This window comes from Lachnellula hyalina (genome assembly GCF_007821495.1).
Source record: "Lachnellula hyalina strain CBS 185.66 chromosome Unknown contig00046, whole genome shotgun sequence".
Lineage (NCBI taxonomy): Eukaryota > Fungi > Ascomycota > Leotiomycetes > Helotiales > Lachnaceae > Lachnellula > Lachnellula hyalina.
Genome location: NW_022157160.1, coordinates 180,254 through 199,819, shown reverse-complemented (window position 1 = coordinate 199,819; position 19,566 = coordinate 180,254). Strand labels below are relative to the sequence as shown.

The window sequence follows — 19,566 nt, the reverse complement described above, 5'->3', positions numbered from 1 at the left end:
AGGAAAGAGATTATAAAGACATGACATGTACAGATGGCGACGGAATGACTGACTGGTCTTCAGAAGAACAGAATTCCAAGACTTAGCAACACACGTGGTAATATTATTTTAATTCCCTACTACCGGTTTCATTCATGCTACCGTTATCCAAAGCCACGTACACAAGACAAGCCTGGTATCCGATGGCACGTACGCCGCTACCCATATAATACAACTCCCCGATTCCAATCCAAGTAGACATACCAATATTATATCCTCCCGCCCTTCACCACCTCTCGCCCAAGTACTTCCACCCCGCCATCCTCGCCCGTTCTTCTGCGCTCAAGTATCCAGCGTTCTCCAGTAATGGGATGCTCCTCTTTTAGATAAGAGATACTCCCCGTACTCCCACTATGTTTATGTTTCTTAAAATTCTCTTTGCCCGTAGCATCCTCTGCCTGGGTCGGTATACTCATCGTAAGCGTCGGACTGCCCGGAGGAGAATCCTCAGTGTCACTTGCTAAGCTGAACGCGCTGTTTTTCCTTCTATGGTTTGAAGAAGGATTTCCCACAGCGCCTCCTTGAGCCCAAGGCGGATGTGTGCCGCTAGGACTCGTATCATCTGGCCCACCCGCGCTCTTGGGGCTGCCATTGCTACTATGCAGCGACGCCTGGCTGCCACCCCATGCCCCACGGCGGAGTTTGAGGAGGGCATTGAGACTCATATCACCGCCTGCGTCGAATTCCTGCGCACTCATCATACCAGCCAGCTGCGCGAGACCGGGGCTAGTAACCGAGCTGGGTCCATGCATGTTGAGCGACATGAATGAGTTGCGATTCGAGTACTCGCTGCGCTCGGTGATAGGGGTAAGATTCGGCTCTCTGGAAACGACACGACCACTCTGAGAACGATTGATACCCTCTACGCCACGCGGCCCGAAATAACCGCCATTGGCATACTCGGCTTCTTGTGCGGCGGGCGCCGAGTAGAAGCCAAATTCCTGGCCGTAAAATCCATCGCAGTCGTTGGCGAGAGCTTCGGCGTTAGCGGCCGCGATAATGTCGTCTTCATCGAGGACATCGTCGTAGTCGAAGTCATCTTCTATTTCGTAGGATGGGGAGAAGGGCTCGTAGTGCGAGGTGTGGCTGGAGTCTGTTACGAGGCCAGGGTGCGGGTCGCCTTGTTCGGAAGATGTTGGGTTTGTTACGGCGCTATCACGACGGAATTTTCCGTTGGCGGCGGCTGCGAATGCTGCTGCGGATAGAGCTGACTGATAGGCGGCGAGGCTGTTCTCAGTCAGGCCGTGTGTGGGTAATGATGCGATAGACTGCTGTGGTTTGACGCGTTCCGATACTGAGGGTTGGGGAGCCAACCCTCCAGCAGGGGGTAGAGCGGACGAAATAATTTCAGTCATATCATCCACTGCAGAATTTTCGTCAATCTTTTTCAAGGGTGGTGAAGTATCTGGAGCGAGCGTTGGAGGTGCATAGAGCGTAGGTAACGTTGAAAATGGCTTCAGGGGTCTCCCATACTGATCGGTGTCGATGTTGTCAAAAACAGATTCATCAAACTCAATAGCATCACCCACATTCCCAGTCCCAGTAATAATACCGTCGTCAAAATATAGATCATCGTCGTCGATTCCTAACGCCTCGGGAAAGTCCGAGTCCAGTTCAAGAACAGGCGAAGTGATCTCGTTCCCCTCCTTTTGGGTGTCGAGCCCCTGGAGTCCTAAGCCGTGCACTCTGTCGTCCGCGGTAACTACATTGCCATATGCTGAAGAGACAGGTGATATCGTCGACATCGTCGAGACCTGGTTAAGAGTGCCTGGAATCTGCGGCGAATTCTTCGTCATGGCAAACCCAATAACTTCGCCATTCACATCACGTGGAGTTTCCACCATGCCAGGGCTGTGTGGACTCAATGGAGGAGCTAAAGGCAGCTGGAAAGTAAAACCCCCGAGACGATCATTGTCCTCTGGCAAGCCTTCTGCAGTTGCTCCAGGAGTGGGCTCTTGAAGCTCTTCCTCCATATCAGGGTCAACCTCCGGAATTGGATCCTCAAATTCCTCGACATCCACATTGGTCATGGGAATTGATTCTTCAAGTTCCTCTTCGAAATCATAATTGATTTCCGGAATCGGCTCCTCATACTCATCCATATCATCCTCTAGATCAGCATTTACACCCGGTATCCTTTCCTCCAACCCATCATCATCCATCATATTATCATAATCAAAATCGTCAAACTCCCCACCATCATCCGCATCATTATCCTCAGCTTTCTTTTCCAGAGCGCGCTGACGATGCCTATCTTCTAGTAGCCTTTCTTGCTCGGCAGCACCAATCATATCGAAGCTGAAACGCGAAGATGTGCTCTTCATATGTTTCGGGATAGCTGCATCTTTAGCTGATACTTCTGAGAGATTGCGAGGCCGCCCTTTCCTTGCGGATGAATTATATTTTGGTGATCCTACAGCGGGGTCTATCGAGATCCTTCTTTGCTCAACAGGTGCATCTGGTATCGGAGGTACAGGCGGCGCACGAGAGGGAGGAACTTGTTTCCGTGCACTTGTCTGTCTCTGGGCCTGTACTTGCTTCTGTGGCACCTCATTGCCTTTTGACGTTGTATTTGGCTCAATCGGTCTCGACGCGCCTTTGGCATATGGAGGCATCGGTAGCGGTAAATCTGTCAGATCACTTGCTTTTCGAACATGTGGTCCAGCAGCTGGGTATTGCTCTTCTTCGAAATTCTCCGTAAATACTGGTGTATGATTTCCTCCACTCCATGGACTAGTAGCATTATCTTCCGTGTCTGTGTGTTGAGGATTGGGACTTCGCTGCCTAGAAAAACCGGCTTCTTCTGCGCGTACATCATTGTATGAAACATTCCTTCTCTGTCGAGGGGCGCTGAAATCGTGAACAACTGTGCCTTTTATCCGAAAATCAACATTTGGGGTCTGCCCTGCTCTATCCGCAGCCACGGAAAGTTGTGGCACTATGTTTGACGTCCTCCTCCGAGCAAGAAGTGACATTGGATTGAGCAGATTGAGTCTTGTCTTTCCCGATTTCTGCTGGGCCGGCTCGAATCTCGATGTGGTGTTCGCAACCGTAGGCGGAGGAGTTGGAAGCCTTGCGCCTGTCGGTCGTCTGCCTGTTTCCCTCCCTCGCTCTTGTATATCCGAAGATGTGCCAAAACTATGGGCTGACTCGGGGGACTTCTGGCTGGAGATGAATTCATGGTTCATCGCAGTCGGTGCTCTTCCATATTGCGAGGCCGTATAATTTGAGGGAGCAACATTTCCTGCCGACTCTGGTCGTTGTTGTCCCCCGAATGGTATTCTCTGGTGATTGCTGTGTGTGAACGTATCTCGCGAGCGTGTGTTCCCTTGGGAGTTGTCCCAATTGTGTGTCCTTGAAACCCCCTCGTAGACTCTCAATCTGGGATCACCGAGCAGCTCTGGCTCATGCCCAGCGGTCGATACGCGCTGAATGGGAGGGAGGAATGGTGGGGATGACGTAGTTGTAGATTCTGGGGAACTGACATCTTGCCATCGTTGAGGATGCCCATGGTCGTCAAGGCGCAAGGGAGGTTCGAAGGAAGAATGTGGTTGCTCCGCAGGGGAGGATGGCGTTGATCCGCGTTTGTGAGGTCGCAGATAGGAAAACATTTTCCAATCAACAGACTAATGGAGCACAAGCAAGCCCTTTGTCCCGTTATGGAAGTAAATATATATCCGCCAGACACGGAGTCGTTGATAATTAATGTTCAATTGACGGGTAACGAAATCATCTCGCAGTGACAGATTCCTCGACAGCGTGTCGCTCTGATGCCGCAGATGGCTGCAGACAATTTGACTCAACTACCTTGGCCAGGAATCGCGTTTGCGGGATACAGTATCGTCGTAGAGTGAAGCATGTGAAGATGATGTCGTCCCATCAAGTTCATTAACAAAATGTTGCAGGCGGAGATAAGGCAGCCAGCCGATACACGCCACGGCAATAAGCTCAAGTCGAGTCTGTCAATCAATGATTTATTGCGGCAATCCTTCACAGAGCTGCAAGTACAAGTTCGACTTACACCAACTTGTACTCGTCTTCTTGATTTGGATTCAAATTCGTAGTGGGGAGATTGGAGAAGAGTGACGGAATGGTTTGAGAGAATAGCACCGTCAAGACCTGCCTGTCATGTCATGATGAATTTCACGTGGCGCGAGAAAAAGAGGTTTACGGAGTAATCTACAAGTTGAATAGCACAATTGCTAATAGTAACTAACTTTTAATCACAATGTTCTAACTTCAAGAAAAGACAAATCAATAAGAGTTTGTGGATCTATCTTTTTTCTTTTTCTTTTTTAAATAAATTGTAATTATCCTGAACATTACTAGACTCTTTAATTTGTACTATAAATAGCCACAAAGGCCCCCCCCCCCCCACATTTCACAATTTATTGGACAATTCTCTCAGGAGCGTTTCACCCTATTGTATATAATATAATTCTAATCAAGTCTTTTCCAGCGAATCTTCATATCTCGATCAGGAGCCATAGCAATGAAACCGGCAAATCTTCTATCGTCCTGAGCTTCCTTCTCGGACACAGTGCCATCAGGCTTAGTCCATTCAATAAATTCAATGTCAAACTTGTTGACAATTATGGCGATAGCAAGTAGGATCTCTTGCTTTGCAAAGTGACGCCCAGGACACATTATATATCCGCCACCTACGTTGCGAGCATGATTAGCGCAAGCACACCCAAAATTAGGATGTAATCAGAATATCAAATCGACAGATAGAGGTTCTCGAATACCAGCTGGGAAACATACCGTATGGAAAGAAGGAGCTTGGTCGACCCTTCATGGAGAACTGTGGCTGCAGGGTAGTTTTCCCAGTAGACTCGTCCACAACCTCCACATACTTGACATTTCTCCAGGCCCAGAACTCAGATGCAGGATGTTCATCAGTACCCCAGACAGATTCCTCAAAATGAGCAATTTGCGAGCACGTTTGGAGCAGTGCTCCCTTCTCAATATGATATCCATCTACTTCAAGAGGTTGCTTGACTTCGCGGGTGACATTGAAGGATACGTGGATACGCATAATCTCCACGTATAAAGATTGCATGAGTGGCCCGTTGATGAGCTTTTGGGCATTGATGCGGCGTTCTTTAGTTTGAGGATCTATTTCGTAGGCCTGCTGCGACTCCTCTCGCACTGCCTTGAAAAGAGCAGGGTCTTTGATTAATTCTATCATTGCCCATGTGGTGATAGGAACAGTATTTCCATTGAGTCTGGGATAGTGATTAGTATGTGAAAGCGAATGGTATGTAGTCTTGCACCAACCCAAAAAGTGAAGCCAAAGTCTGTCCTGCCGCAGCATGGTTTGAAAACCCACCTTGTCGGAGCCATTTTGAAGTCTCGCGGGATAATCTTGAGCCAAAATGAGGTTCCCATCTCGACTCGGCATTTGGGCCGTTCCAATCGAAATTTTCCCAAGCCGAATCGATATGCTTTCTAGTCATCTTATGTAGCTTGTCTCTGATTCTGATGGATTTGCGTTGGAAGACATTCGGCAGACCCCAAACGAGTGGACCTGCGATGTCATCAAATTCCCAGTAGGTTTTGACAAATCCCGGGTTCAAGTTGATGATTTCGGAGCCGAATAACGTAGCTATTGCACTCTCGGCCATGTTGGCTTTGAGCATATCGAAAAGCTGAACCGTGGCCCATTCTCCCTTACTCTGTTTGTCTAGTCGATTTGAAAAGAAGTCGCAAAACGACTCGGCAAGTGCATCAGAGTACTCTCGTTTGGTAAGATATTCGGCAAAGAGGCGATCATGCTGAAGCCAATAACGCTGGTCTTCGGGAGTATTTTCAGCTCCCGGTGCTGGAGTCTTTTGCCTGCCAGATGCGTCTTTGGCGAATTTGCTGATTTCCTCTCTAGACATGTCCCAGTGCTTTTCCATTAATATTAATTGAAGGAAGTTTCCATCGAGAATATTTGGCGATCCAAACACTCTTTGTACATTCTTTGTACCAGTCACTATGTAGGCAGATCGGAGCCCGACATTGAACTTGATTATATTGCTCTTCGTATAATTTAGCATCTCACTACGGCAATTTCTGGTTATTACACAAAATATTTATAGAGATGGATAGAACTACTTGCTTCGCTCGATCCATAAAAGTTCCAGCATCAGTCAAATACTGAATTGTGTTGGTGACATAAGGGATGGTATCGTTGAGCTGAGGAGGTCCTTTGCTATTTCGTGACCGAAGATGCAGTCCCAATAGTACGATAGACCCAATGGCTAGAGATAAGGTCATTGGCCATGATAGATTGGAAAGGAAAAAATCGAGAGAAGGCATTGCACAGCTTAGGATGTAGAAAATGCTGCTAGAAGACTATGTACTACTATCAGAATGAAAAGATGAGGAGAGAGTAGAGCTTGTGAGGTTATAGTATCTCTTGGTTTCTTTCACGTGCCAAAATTTAGTAAATGGTAAGTTAGCAAGTTATTGTTCGTAATGTCTTACCTGTGGATAAGTTACCTATAGGTTAGTGTATAGGCTTGCCGTATTTACTTACGCAATCTTGCACATTGTCGGTGAATTTCGCCGCGGCAGATATGAATGCAATTCTTGGTCTTCAGGTGCCCACCTGTAAATCTGGCTGACTGTTGGAATCCGTAGGGCCATAGAGAATGTGGCGTATTTCGGAAGGATTGCACTTCTCTGATTGACTGGTGTAGATAGTGCTCTAGACCGTCCAGCCTCCCTAGGTGCAAGGTGAAGAAACATGGGCCTCTAGAGGCGCCCACCGAATTGATGCCTCTCATATTTTCGTTTTCGACATACACTTTTAAACGAATAAAACGCTGGTATAGTTTTTCTCTTTTTATATGTAAAGTTCACTTGTTCAAGCCATGGAAACCTTCGGGATGATGAGGACTTCTTTACAGGCCGTATGGCTGTTCGATACCTCAATGTCATTATCATCGGAGCTGGTATCGCGGGACTGACAGCTGCGCTGGCACTCGCGCAAACCGGTCACTCAGTGACGATACTAGAGAGTGTGTCCCGAATCGCTGAGATTGGGGCGGGCATACAACTGGCGCCTAATGCATCACGTATTCTCCAGAGGCTTGGGATTTTAGAAGAGGTAATGAAGGAGACCTCTGTGCTCTCTCGCGTCAGTATTAGGTGAGTCAAGTCACAATAGTACTACTATGCCAGTGTCACTAGTACAACTAATAACATGGTGTTTAAGGCGATATGACAGCGACGAGGAACTAAACTCGGCACCGTTGATGCCCTCTATTGGAGACCGGTATGGGGCACCGATGGGTGTCATCCACCGGGGAGACTTACAGCGTATCCTCTTTGCTGCTAAGAAGAGCGGGTGTCAAGTTCTGACATCTCAGACTGTGATGGCCGCGGATTCAAGCTTTTCTCCTCGGTTGCAAGTCCGAGACAACAGAACGGGGATGACTTCTTGGTTCCTGGACGATGTCGTTCTCGCGGCCGATGGCATTCAATCGACGCTGAGGAAACAAATGGCCTTAACAGGTGGCCACAAGGACCAACCAACACCTACAGGAAACGCGGCCTACCGGTTACTGATCCCCCGGAAGCGGATCCAACATGATGAAATGTTGCTGAAAATGTTGGATCAAGACGTAGCAATGCGATATATGGGTCCTGGTGGACACATCATGGCCTATCCCGTTATGCGGAATACAGTCTACAATATAGTTCTTTTGCATCCTGCAAAGGCTACGACCAAAATCGCGGACAACGCATGGACGACCAAGGGTAGCCGCAAAGAGATGATGGCTTTCTACTCCAGCTGGTCACCTGCCATCAGCGCGTGGCTAGAGTATGCCGACGACGAGATACTGGAATGGACTCTGAATACGTATCCGCCGCTACCATCATGGGTCCAGGGTAGCGTGGCGCTGATTGGCGATGCTTGCCATCCTATGCTTCCATATGTGGCTCAAGGAGCGGCAAATGCTATGGAAGATGCTGCCGTACTCATGACAGCCTTCACCTACACCTCAGATGTCGCGTTGTCACTGCGCATTTATGAGGCTGTGAGAAAAGAGCGAGCTGAGAAGATTGCAGCAAGTGCGGCAGCCACGGGCAAGAGTCTCCACCTTCTTGACGGGCCGGAACAGCAAAAGAGAGATGAGGCCATTCGAAATGCCGGCAAAGTGAATCCGGAGAAGAATGATGATCATGCGGATAAATGGCGGGACGCCTCATGGCAGGATTACATGTGGCGAGTAGACGTGATGCGTGAGACGGTCGCGAAGTGGGAGGAGCTGACGGGGGCGCGGGTGAAGCAACCGACTCCGAGATATAAAATGCTGTCGGGATATGGCAGTACTCTACTCTCGAGGATTCTGAGGGCAATCCGAGGCCTATTATGGTGGTGGCCTTCGTGAGCGGGTACGTGTCCGATAATCTAGAGGTATAAAAACCCGCAACGCATTCCTTCTTGTACCCTAGACTTCTACAATGCATGAAAAATGACCCTCAACAGCTTGTATTTCAACAGCGTGAGAGCCAGTGGGTAAAGTTGCTCCTGTGCTAGTATGCTGCGTAACTATGCAGCTATTTAGACTGTTCCGTACCACTTCAAAAACTGGCCTTCCGTTCATCCATTGTTATTGGTTGGGCATGGGAAAGCTGTATTATGATAAAGAAGACGATAACCGTGGAGTATTGTCTTCCAAAACCGTTACAGTTGTATATCCAGGTTGACATTGAAAGTTAAGAGAACTCAGAAATTGCTCTCACGCCACTTCGTAGTCAATCCTTCTTAATTGGCGGTTCGGACGGGTGCACCTTTAAGATTGCGGAGAAGATATATCGTGATAATTTCGTTCTTTTAAGATAATTCCTATATAGAAGAAGAAACCAAAGATATAATAATTATTTTCTGGAGCTAATGCTTAGCGACCCCTCTCTTGCTTAGTCAGCCAGAGTGGCTGATTTGGTTGCGATGCACTTCAGCCCAATCAACACGCAAACATCATTGCTTCAACCACATCACCAATCCATCACTTCTTATTGCCACATTCGATACGAAAATATTCACAGCATTCGAATAGATATAGCTGCACAGGAGAGGTTGGGGCAGCAGCGGCAAGAGATCCGTGTATCGACGCCGTACACTACCTACGCCTCGATGAACAGCATAGCTTGATACCTGCTACTGGAGCTGCGAGCTCCAGCGGACCATGTTGCGACGATGAAGGCGCCTTCGCTGTTCGGAGCCTTCTACGGCACATTCTTCGTGACTCTAGCTATCGCTTTAGTTGCATTATTGTTCGTCCCCCCCGCCGATGCCTTCCATCAGGCCATCAAGAACGGTCAAAAATGGATTGCGGTCGTCATAGTGGTCGGCTACGCTATGACCGTTGCTGTTGGGATTTTCCTCTACTCCTCTCGACTTTATACCAACAAAAGAGTTCTTGAAGGCATACCGAAGACATATATACCGGTGGATAAAGGGGATGTGACGAAGAACGTCAGGAAAATGGTTGTCGCGAGTCTGACCAGAAGTGCTGTGATAGCATGGGACTCCAGGCCTCGTGTTTCCCCACAACCAGCAACCATGGTCTCCGGGCCAGATGCCCGAGATTCGATTGTAAAGGCTCCCGAGCCAGAATCCGAAGATAAGACGGGCCGAGGCTTTTTGCGCAGGCATCTCACACAACCTGAAGAGGAACCAACTGTCGCTATTCCACCTCGGAGTCCATTTTGGGGAAACATTGCTCACAATGGATGGGCCTCGCCCGCCTCGCCTGACTTACCAAACTTACAATACACTGCAGTAATCTTAGAATTACCACATCTAATAGAAGCAAGGGCTGTCTCCTTAGCACCACCGGATCCAGAATCAACTACCGAGCCAGCACTACCCGACATCAGAGCAGTGGACCTGCTACAAAGACCAGCTTCCATGGGCCTTCGAGATTACATCGGCCACTTAGTAACCATTGGCGTGCTAACGTCGCCTTCGACAGCCACAGACTTCCTCTCCACGTATGAATATGCAAGGTTCGGGGGACGACCACTCAACGAAGAACAATTCCGCGACCTGATGAAGCAATTTGCCGAGGTCCTTCGCACTATGTCCGCACTCAGTCCCGCCGCCCTGTCAAGTCTAGATATCGAAGAAGACAGCGACGTCGACGACGATGCGTCCCCCAGTAGCACACCCGTGACCCCACGGAGTCGCTCCCTAGCATCCTCCCGCAGCTTCACCAGCCTCAGTGGAAGCGAAGGCACCATCCGCACGGCTCTGTCAAGACGCGTAGGCACTCTTGCGTCAACAAGACGGTCTGACTTTACTACCGCGCCTGCGACGCCGAGGAGTAGAAAGCGCGTTGTGTCACGGTCGCCAAGTATGAACAGCTTTGCGCAGAGTAGGAGGACGTGGAATGCGGGGTGCGACTCTTCGAGCTCGAGTTTACGATCTTCAAGCAGTGTGATCAAACTCAGCAGGACGAACGAGGATGGGGGGTTACCTTATACGCTCAATGTACCTGGGGCGCGATAATACTTGCTGCGGGAATTGCATAGCGATGGAGTTGGGCTCGGGGCTTGGATAACAGCTTACGTTGGTTAGTATAATTTTTAATGACACCTAATGTTCTCATGTCTTCCTTCCCTCTGCTTGTTGTTCAAATGCTGCATGATCCCTCTTTTCTTCGTCCATCACGTGATGCCCATGAACTCCGCTACTCAATTTCGTGGGACCCCACAACCCACGACATCGGATCCACTGACCCCATGGGGCACTGGGTGCTCAATAACGAGCAACACAGGTTCTTGCTTATCTCTCTTATACTTTCACTCACCCAGGAACCCCACTGCCGGTATCTTTAAAATCTGCGCAGTCAATGCATATCGACCGGAGAATCGCCAAAGCGAGTATGACTTCTGTCTTTCATCTGCCCCCACTTTCCTTCCTCAAGCTAGACTTGATTTTGAGCTTAAGTCTTTGGAATTCTCTGCGTGGGACCCATGTTAGTCAGTTGTTCTTGATACTACGTAGCGCTGTTTCTTACTTGGGTCTCTTCTCCCATTCGCTTTATTGCATTTCCTTTTGTCCTGAACTTTTATTTACCGGAATTCCTCTGGGCAGGTACTTAAGCTCCATTGCTCGAGCCCATCTTTCGATTGAAGCCTTCGAGGTAGGCTTTCTTTTTCTTGGTGTGGGTGTATGCGGGGTGGGAGGATGTTGGGTTGGTGAGGTGGGAGGGCGTGCGGTTGGTTGAGTGGGAGGCATGGGTTGCTTGGGTGGTGGTGCGGGAGGGTGTGGATGAGGAGGAGGAAGTGTGAGATGGAAGTTAGCTGTGTTTGGTTCTTGGAAGCGGGCCGGTTGAGGGGGAGCGGGGAGCGGGAGCGGGAGCGGGAGGAAGGGATGAAAAGTAGGTGTGCTGAAGGTGAATGGTGTGATGGATGCAATAAAGAAAGAGAAGTGAGGCATAAAGACAAAGAAATTCTTGCTTACCTAGGTACCTAGTATTTCTTTACAACAAACCATACCGTGATTGATAAGATAAAGATATCTTCATATTTGTCTCTCGGCATTATGTTGGCTTATTAAAGTGCTATAGTAGCACTTCAATGACTTTATTCGGCCGTGATGAATCATTACTTACCCTGCAGTCCGATCTAGTAGCCGTTTATTCATATTCCTATAACCAAACCAACATAAGATAAAGGTTTCTTAATCCCTAACCCTTTTGGCATGTACCTCAAGTCCATTTATGGTTTTCGGAAGCAAATCTAGTATATATACTAACCAATTGTTGGAATGCATAGCAGGCATGCTAGGGCCTTCAGGCCCTACATATAAAGCGTACTTCCCACTGTAGAACAGCAGTCAATTCAGGATCCTTTTCCCCAGAAACAACACCAATATTACCACGCCGAAAAAAAGAAGTTGACTAACGAATAAAGAAATGTGGTGGCTATAGGCACGTTAGATAAGCGGAAATTCCTTATATCTGTACGAGCGGATTTCTAGGTGTATTTATATACGAGCCGAGTATATGTGTATGTACTGTAAAGCTCGATTATTAAGTTATCGCAATAAGCTATAGCGAGAAAGTGGCTATCGCAAGGTAAGGAACAAGCAGTTGCTAAAGCAAAGAGCGCAAGCTAAGCCACATATATACATATACACATACAAGCAAGACCTCTCGCACCCTCGCTCAGTATCAGAATAAATTTGATATCAAGCCCTAAATACCCCTACCCACCAGCCATTAATCAAGCTACGATTCAAGCAAGGAGTCTACCTCTTCCGCCCCTTACCCTTTTTCTTACCCTGTGCTTGTGGTCCCTGCTTCTTCTTCTCTTTCCCCGGACTCTTCGAGTCCAAACGCACGCCATTGGTATCCTCCTCCCTCATTATACTGGTACTCTCCGCAAGTCTACTGGTGCTTCCAGCGATACTCGTCTTCAAGCCCCCGCTAGCGCTAGTCCCGGCAGGTCTTGCTCGGGTTCGAGAAGGCATACCGATACCGAGTAACAGGCTGCTGCTTGGCATTGGCATTAAACTCTCAGCATTAGTGCCAGCACCAGCACCGCGCCCCCCATTCCGCTTGCGTGCTTCGCTCCTCGTGGTGCGTTTCAGGCCAATACCTCCGGATCCACGTCCTGCATTCCCCATACCCATTCCACTGATCTCGAAATCCCCCACCTCCATATCCATATCCATATCTACATCCGAATCGTCCCGCAATATACTCTCCGTCCACCTCATCACAATCCTGAGTTTGCCCCTCCCCATCGCCTCCCTGATTTCCTGCCACTGCCTCACTTCCGCTGCTAACCCCGCGTTGAAATCAATACCAACTCCCCCTTGCACGGAAAACCAGTTCCCCTTAATCCCATCCTCGTACAGACGTTCCAGAAGCTCGATCTCGGCAGTAATACCGTCTGCTTCTTTTGCTGAAGCGTTGGGTGGGCGGTGCACGGTGTTTATGAGGTCGACTATGTAGTTGGACCAGGTGGAGAGTTCTTGCTTGGCGTCTTTGGGGAAGAATTCGAAGATCGGTATGCCGGAATGCGAGAGGTCCAGGTCGGTGCGTTTGGTGATTGTGCTTGTGTTTGTGTTTTGCGCCAGGGGCGGTTCTTCAGTGCGGGTTGGGTAGATTGTGCAATGTGCTTTGGGGAGGGCGAAGACGAGCCATGATGTTGGAGTTGGGTGTTGGAGGTTAGGTTGTCGCTGTGGCAGCTGTGGTTGTGGCCGAATGCTGGAATGCGTTGATGTGGAAGGAGTAAAGAATTCCGTGTTGCCTGACTTGGGGGATGTGGGGTTGATGGGATGGCGTGTTGGTGTTTGTATTTTCATTTCTCGGTCTGCAGTAGAGATAGTGAACATTGGTCGAGAGAGCAAGAACCAGTTCCAAGTCTCAGTGGTCTGCATCACAGCTCCAGTATAAGGATCTGTTTGTGTAGCCGGTCTATTCCCATCAGCATCAGCATTAGCACTAGTACATGGAAAACGTCAGGAGGTAGAAAGGAGACATACAACTCAACCTCATAGAAATCCACCCTCGCTCCCCTCTCCGCGCCATAACGGCTCAAAAGCACATTCCTCGGCCTACTCGTCCTCAAATCACCAGGCGTGAAATCATAAAACTCCAAACTCCGACACGAAATCTTCTTCTGCACCCCCCCCTCCTTCCCTTTCAGCAACAAGTACTCCCTCAACCCCCTTCCCGTCTCCTTCTCCACCTCCCTCTCCACACTTGACGCCATAGTGACTTTCGGACTCGTGCCGTCTAGATACCGCTTTACCCCTCTTGCACCATCTAGACTGATTCCCAGACCTAGACCTAGACCCATTGAGCTAGCAACATCAGACATGTCGTACAACGCTCTCTGGGTCGGAGGTAGGGAGGCCCGTTTTGCGAGCACGGATGCTGGGGTTTGTGGTAGGTCGAAGGGTTGTTCGTTTTTAAGGCCCAGGACAGCGTGGAGGCGTTCGCTGGAGTTTATGACGAGGGGCATGCGTTCTTTCCTGTGCAGCGTGAGGGTGTTCCATGCTTCCCGGTTTCTGTTTTCGTCTTCTGCGGGGTCGAGGATGTGGGAGGTGGTGGAGGATGCGGCTAAGAGGGGAGGAAGACGGAGAGGGAGGTTGGGTGGTGGGAGGGGTGTCGGGAAGGTATTTGCTGGTGGAGGAGAGGAATAGCGTGGTATGGTGAGGGTAGGAACCACGGGGCTGAAGTGATGGTCCATGGTTGGGTTGAGGGATGTTGGAATGGAGTTGAGAATTGCTGAGAGGATTGTGCTAGACGGTTCTCGTTTGATATAACCTAAAAAGAGTAAATCTATAGGTGTGATATCAGATGCGTCAAAGAGGTGGTGAATAGAATATAGTCTTGAGTTTCAAGAAGCAAGTAAATATCCAGCTAAGATGAGAGCAGGAAATAGCCTACAAGTAACTTTAAGATTCTGGGCCAGCTCGAAACAATGAATGTGTTGAAGTGTTCAAGAGAATAACTACTCGATGGTGGCAGTGAATCTTGTGATAGTAACGCCGAAAGAGAAGAACAAATTTACCCAGGTAGTCAGAACGGAAAATGAGTATAATCCCCAAAGCCGAATGAAAACAAGAGAACTAAAACAGAAACTGAAAACCAACTCCGCAAGCTCAAATCTCAAATCTCAAATCCAGCAGACATCCCTCTTCACTTCCAATTCCCACACCCACCTGACCTGGCTAATAAATATTCCAATTATACCTGCTTCAAGTACATATACCTACCTATCTACTTCCTCTCTAATCATTCATTAACCCAACCCAAATCCCCTTTCTCATTCCAAGCAACAGCTAGCTAGCCCACGCACGCACGCCGCGCTCAAATCGTAATCATCCATCCACATCTACCGCTCCTTCGAAACAGATACAGATACAGATAATGCAAGAAGCAGATGGGGTAATGTAAATTAAAGCACGAGACTTAGGGATCGAGGAACAAGTAGGCAAGTCACAATAATACAATACTCACAACCTGAGAATATGAACTGTTTATTCCTCGTTTCTACAACGTCTATCGTTCGTCTATTCCATCCCATCAATCCATCCATTATCATTACTTTCCATCTCTTGTCACCCTCCCCTCCCTGCAAACCATGCCGGAAAGAAAAAGTGATCCCATCCCATAAAATAACGCCGGCGCTATCATATAACGTGCGCTCAATGAATCATGTAGTCTGCCTGGCAATTACAACCTGACTTTCCTTCCTCCCCTCCTTCATTTCTACATCCTCGCTGCTTTCGTAGAGTATGAGTCGCTTGATGAATTATAGCCAGTAAATAAACCCTACCATAACACCAGCCAATCCAACCGCCATCCCCGCAACCTCTTTCCCACCATTCGTATTCGCACCGCCCTTCTTTCCGGTAGCACTCGCACTCGCCGCAGTTCCCGTCGCGCTTACAGTCCCCGAGGTAGTCGCCGTCGCCGTCGCCGTCGCAGTGCCTGTTACCTCTGTCTCGCCCACACTAGGCAGCTTCACATCTCCGTCAACCAGCCAGCCACCGGAAGTAGAAGCAGGGCATGCAGGTGCCGTGATGCTTGGTGTGAACGTCGAGGATTGCACACCAGATGGCGTAAGAGTCTTCCACTGTGCCTGCAAATTCGAGAAATCAGGACTAACCGGAGTGGGTGTCCCAGCGATTGAGAAGCCACCTTGGACGTTAGTCGCGACAGCCGTAGCAGCCACCGTCGACCCATACGAGATCAGACCATACGTATTAGCTTCCTGAATCCACTCGTACACAATCGCACCAGACCAATTATCGTTCATATCTGGGCCGAGGATGGCAGACTGGTCGTCAAAGGTACGGGGTCGATTGGTATTACAGCCTGTTTCAGAGAAGAAGATGGGGATGTTGAGGGATTTCGCGTAGGTGTTGAGGGTGTCGTAGCCGGAGGTTTGGAGGTTTACGTCGCCGCACCACTCGTATGCATTCAAGCCAAACATATCGATGCTTTCTGAGGAGTTTGTGCCGCAAGCCAAGTAGTTTTGCAACATTGGTCGCAATTCAGCGATATCTGCTGCAGAGTAGCCGACGGGGATTTCGCGGTAGTTTTTGGAGTTTCTGTAGGCTTTAAGATCCCGCGCTGCAGCTTTAACGTAGGGTGCGGCGAGGGATTGGTTGTTGAGGGCTACAACTTCGTTCCCAACGAAAAACCCCATTGTGTTGTCGTAGTTGGCGAAGGCGTCCATGACGGCAGAGTAGCGTTCGAATTGTGTTTGGTTCCAGGAAGCAACAATCTGCACTTATCAGCCATTGCTGCTGTGGTGGGGGAGGGGAAGGCTTACGGGATTGATAGCAGTGTTGAAAGTATCCAAGTCCACCAAAAGATATATACCAGCGTCAGAAAATGCAGACATACACCCATCGTGATCACCAGACGCATCGACGTGGTAAACTCGGATTGTATTCGCGCCTAGATCTTTCATGAGGGAGGCATCGAGTTTGCATTGATCCTCGTTGATTAAGGGGTCCTTTTCGGTCAATTGGTACGCAACACCTAGTCCGCGTTAGCAAAGTCCTTGCCCAAGAGCTCACGGCGACAGTCTCACCTTTCATGAAGAATTGATTGCCATCGCTATCGAAGAACTTGTTGCCCAAGGTAGTGATGGTGGCAATGGCATTTGTAGCACTGATAGCGAAGCTTGCAAGCAGCGCGCTCTTAACCAACATGTTCGCGAACATGGCGAAGGTTTATGAAAGAATGTTGGTGCAATGAAAACGCGTTGATTGATTGAGCAAGCGAGTGTGGTGTTGTTGTGATATCCTTCGTAATGTAGTATTGTCCTCTTGGGCTCCTTCCTTCCTTTTCTTTTAACGAACGTAAAGTCTCTGGCGTCTCTTCTCGATCGCGTCCGCTTCCTCTTCCTCTTCCTTTTCCTCTACTTCTGCCTCTAGCTAACGAATGAATGAAGCAATAGCAGCAGCCGAACGAAGGTGGCAGTCTCGAGTGTTGATGGGGAAAGGAGACGAGGTTAGGAATGAGGATACCGGTAGATGCAAGGCCAGTCACCAAACAATCAATCCAAGGCACAGCACAAGCAAGCAAGCAAGCAGACAAGGACAAGGTACTAGGGTAGCACTGCACGTCTACTTTCTTTTTTATCCGTCCTACTGTACGGAGTACACATCACCACTTTTCCCTTTTCGCTCTTGCAGGATCCAGATCTCTTTCTCGCTCGCTGATAACCTCACGCCAAGCACCTGCCTATCAGTCTAGCTCGGGTAGCTCCACTGCAAAACAAGGAATGGGCGTCGTCGTACTCCTGCATGTGGCATAGTACAACAATGCGACTATCGTGATTGGCTCTTTCGCACGCGGGGTGGCGTGTGGAGGGAAAAGTGGTGAAACAAGGGCCGGCAGGAACAGGGTCTAGCGAGACTACTGATTTGAAAAATTTACTTTTTTTAAATTGGAGAGGCATCACGTGATCGGGGTTTGAAGTACAGATCAGATCCAAGCTTCTTGGAAGAAAGGGGTTCTTGTGTAACTGGAGTCAAGCGAGGGTTTACCGCTTTCGCGAAAACAGTAGCTACCTACCTAGTTATTTGCGTTTTGTTTGTCAATGAAAGGACAAAGCCATACAAATTCCATAGAATAACGGCTTTCAATCTGATGTATCCCATATCTCTACTTCTCCGCCGCAATCTTCTCCATCATAGCCCACATATCCTTCTCGTACCCCGGATCATTCTTCACCCCATTACCACGACTCGCAGGACCCCCGTCATTGAACGTTTCGACCCGGCCAACCGTAGCACCAACCTCAAGAATCGTCCCTCCAACATGCTCCTCCTTCTCCACCAGGTCCAGCATCACCAACGCCACATCTTCCGGCGTCACCCAGCCCGGGTTATTCTTCATCACCATTGCCATCTTCTCCGCGTTATCAGTCCACAGCGGCGTCAAAATCCTTGCGGGCGCTACAGCATTGACTCTAATCTTGGGGAGGTGCGCCGGGGGGTCCTCAAGCCGGTCCAGGGATCGCACAAGGCCATTGATCGCATGTTTGGTGGCAACATATACAGGCGTTGGGAAATTCGGTGCTTGTCCACCGACTGAAGAGATATGCACTATAACGCCTGGCTTATTCCTCTTCAGAAAATGCGAGATGGCCATCTGTGTCACTCGGATTGGATGCGTGACGTTGATGTCCAATATCGCGTATCTCGACCCTTCAATTGTATCTCTCGAGGTCCCTGTTCCCGGAGGAATCCAAAAATTGGACCAGAGCTGTAGAACCATCAGCTGAGACCTGATCTGTCAATGGTAGGTGGATAGTTACTGGCTCGTAAATTCCAGCTCCAGGACACACAATATCCGCGCCCCCGAAATGCTTCGTTGCGATTTCAAACATCGTCTCCAACTGCGCCCAGTCCGCAACATCTGTTTTCTGGAAAACAGCTTTCGCGCCTTTCGATTCCAACGGGTATTCCGAAATCAGCGCTTGCGCTTCTGGCCGTAGCATGAGGTCTGCAATGACTACATTACAGCCTTTGCCCAACAGAAGCTTCGCATAGCAAAAGTTAATCCCCGAGCCAGCGCCGGTGATAATAGCCGTTTTGTTTTCCACATTCATAGCCATAGCGACAATTAAACACTTTACTGTATACCTTAGGTACTTTATCGTCTTCCAGATCGACGCAGCGACAAACAGTCTCTGAGGAATCCACGAAAAGAGAGGGAGAAGGCTGTCATATATCATATATAGGGAAAGAGCAAAGGGAGGACGAGCTGACGAATCGACGTAAGTTTGCGGCGCGAGCAGCGAGTTGATGACTACCTTAGAGCGTGGCAGAAGAGCAAGTGACCATCCCCAACACCGAAGCATCCCCTCCTATTTATCACTCCACAGAGTGGGGGTAAGGCAGTCTAGTTACTCGGCACGCATGGCATGTGAACAAAGAGAGATCTCCCAACAGGACGAAAGAGAAGGTCTTCCATGAGGCCATCGCGAGAGCGCTAGCAGGTAAGGCTACAGTACTCGATGTCGAGAGGCCATGTACCTATGTACAAGTGTATCTACATTCCATGTCCACTCAGCCGAGCCAACGGGTAGTAAGTAGTACAGCTTGATGGACTCGTACAGCCGACGGGTGCTGGGTGCCCTCCTTTCTTCTAAGCTGACGAAGGAAAGGGCTTCTGACGTGGGGAAATATGGGGCTCGGCTCACCCGCATTCAGATCAGATAGCGGCCGCTTTCGCTGAGATAAATTGGCAAATGGAAACTTTGCCGAGTTGCATCTTTTGTCTCTATCCAGAGATGCGATCCAAGCAAGTAATATTTTACTTGAGAGTTTCATGTATTGATACCGCTATTACCTGATATCCTTTCAACCGCATGTGGGATATCCATTCATATGGAGTAACCGGGTAACCTACCTTAACAACCTTCATCAATATACAAAGTACTTCATCCGTATTTGATTCCCCAAATCAAAGTCAACTTCCCTTTTTACGAAATCAAACCCTGAATTCGATACTCATTCTCTTCTAGCAAAAAGTCCTTATT

At 48.9% G+C, this 19,566-nt stretch overlaps 4 protein-coding genes across 4 annotated transcripts; 1 reads left to right on the top strand and 3 right to left on the bottom strand.

Annotated features, from left to right (window-relative positions):
- Window positions 1-248: 248 nt before the first annotated feature.
- On the bottom strand, window positions 249-3,650 carry LHYA1_G004072 (uncharacterized protein; the record flags this gene model as incomplete). Its single annotated transcript, XM_031149035.1, has 1 exon — window positions 249-3,650. One exon carries the CDS (start codon window positions 3,648-3,650, stop codon window positions 249-251), a length of 3,402 nt encoding a protein of 1,133 aa, XP_031006354.1.
- Window positions 3,651-6,943: 3,293 nt separating this feature from the next.
- OpS4_6 (FAD-dependent monooxygenase) lies at window positions 6,944-10,549 on the top strand (the record flags this gene model as incomplete). The annotated part of the gene is made up of 3 exons (XM_031149034.1): window positions 6,944-7,179; window positions 7,247-8,364; window positions 9,219-10,549. 3 exons carry the CDS (start codon window positions 6,944-6,946, stop codon window positions 10,547-10,549), a joined length of 2,685 nt encoding a protein of 894 aa, XP_031006352.1.
- Window positions 10,550-15,315: 4,766 nt separating this feature from the next.
- On the bottom strand, window positions 15,316-16,738 carry gel4 (1,3-beta-glucanosyltransferase; the record flags this gene model as incomplete). The annotated part of the gene is made up of 3 exons (XM_031149033.1): window positions 15,316-16,293; window positions 16,342-16,553; window positions 16,606-16,738. The coding sequence occupies 3 exons, from the start codon at window positions 16,736-16,738 to the stop codon at window positions 15,316-15,318; spliced, it is 1,323 nt and encodes a 440-aa protein (XP_031006353.1).
- Window positions 16,739-17,684: 946 nt separating this feature from the next.
- Hpgd (15-hydroxyprostaglandin dehydrogenase [NAD(+)]) lies at window positions 17,685-18,639 on the bottom strand (the record flags this gene model as incomplete). The annotated part of the gene is made up of 2 exons (XM_031149032.1): window positions 17,685-18,287; window positions 18,340-18,639. The coding sequence occupies 2 exons, from the start codon at window positions 18,637-18,639 to the stop codon at window positions 17,685-17,687; spliced, it is 903 nt and encodes a 300-aa protein (XP_031006375.1).
- Between the last annotated feature and the right edge of the window lie 927 nt (window positions 18,640-19,566).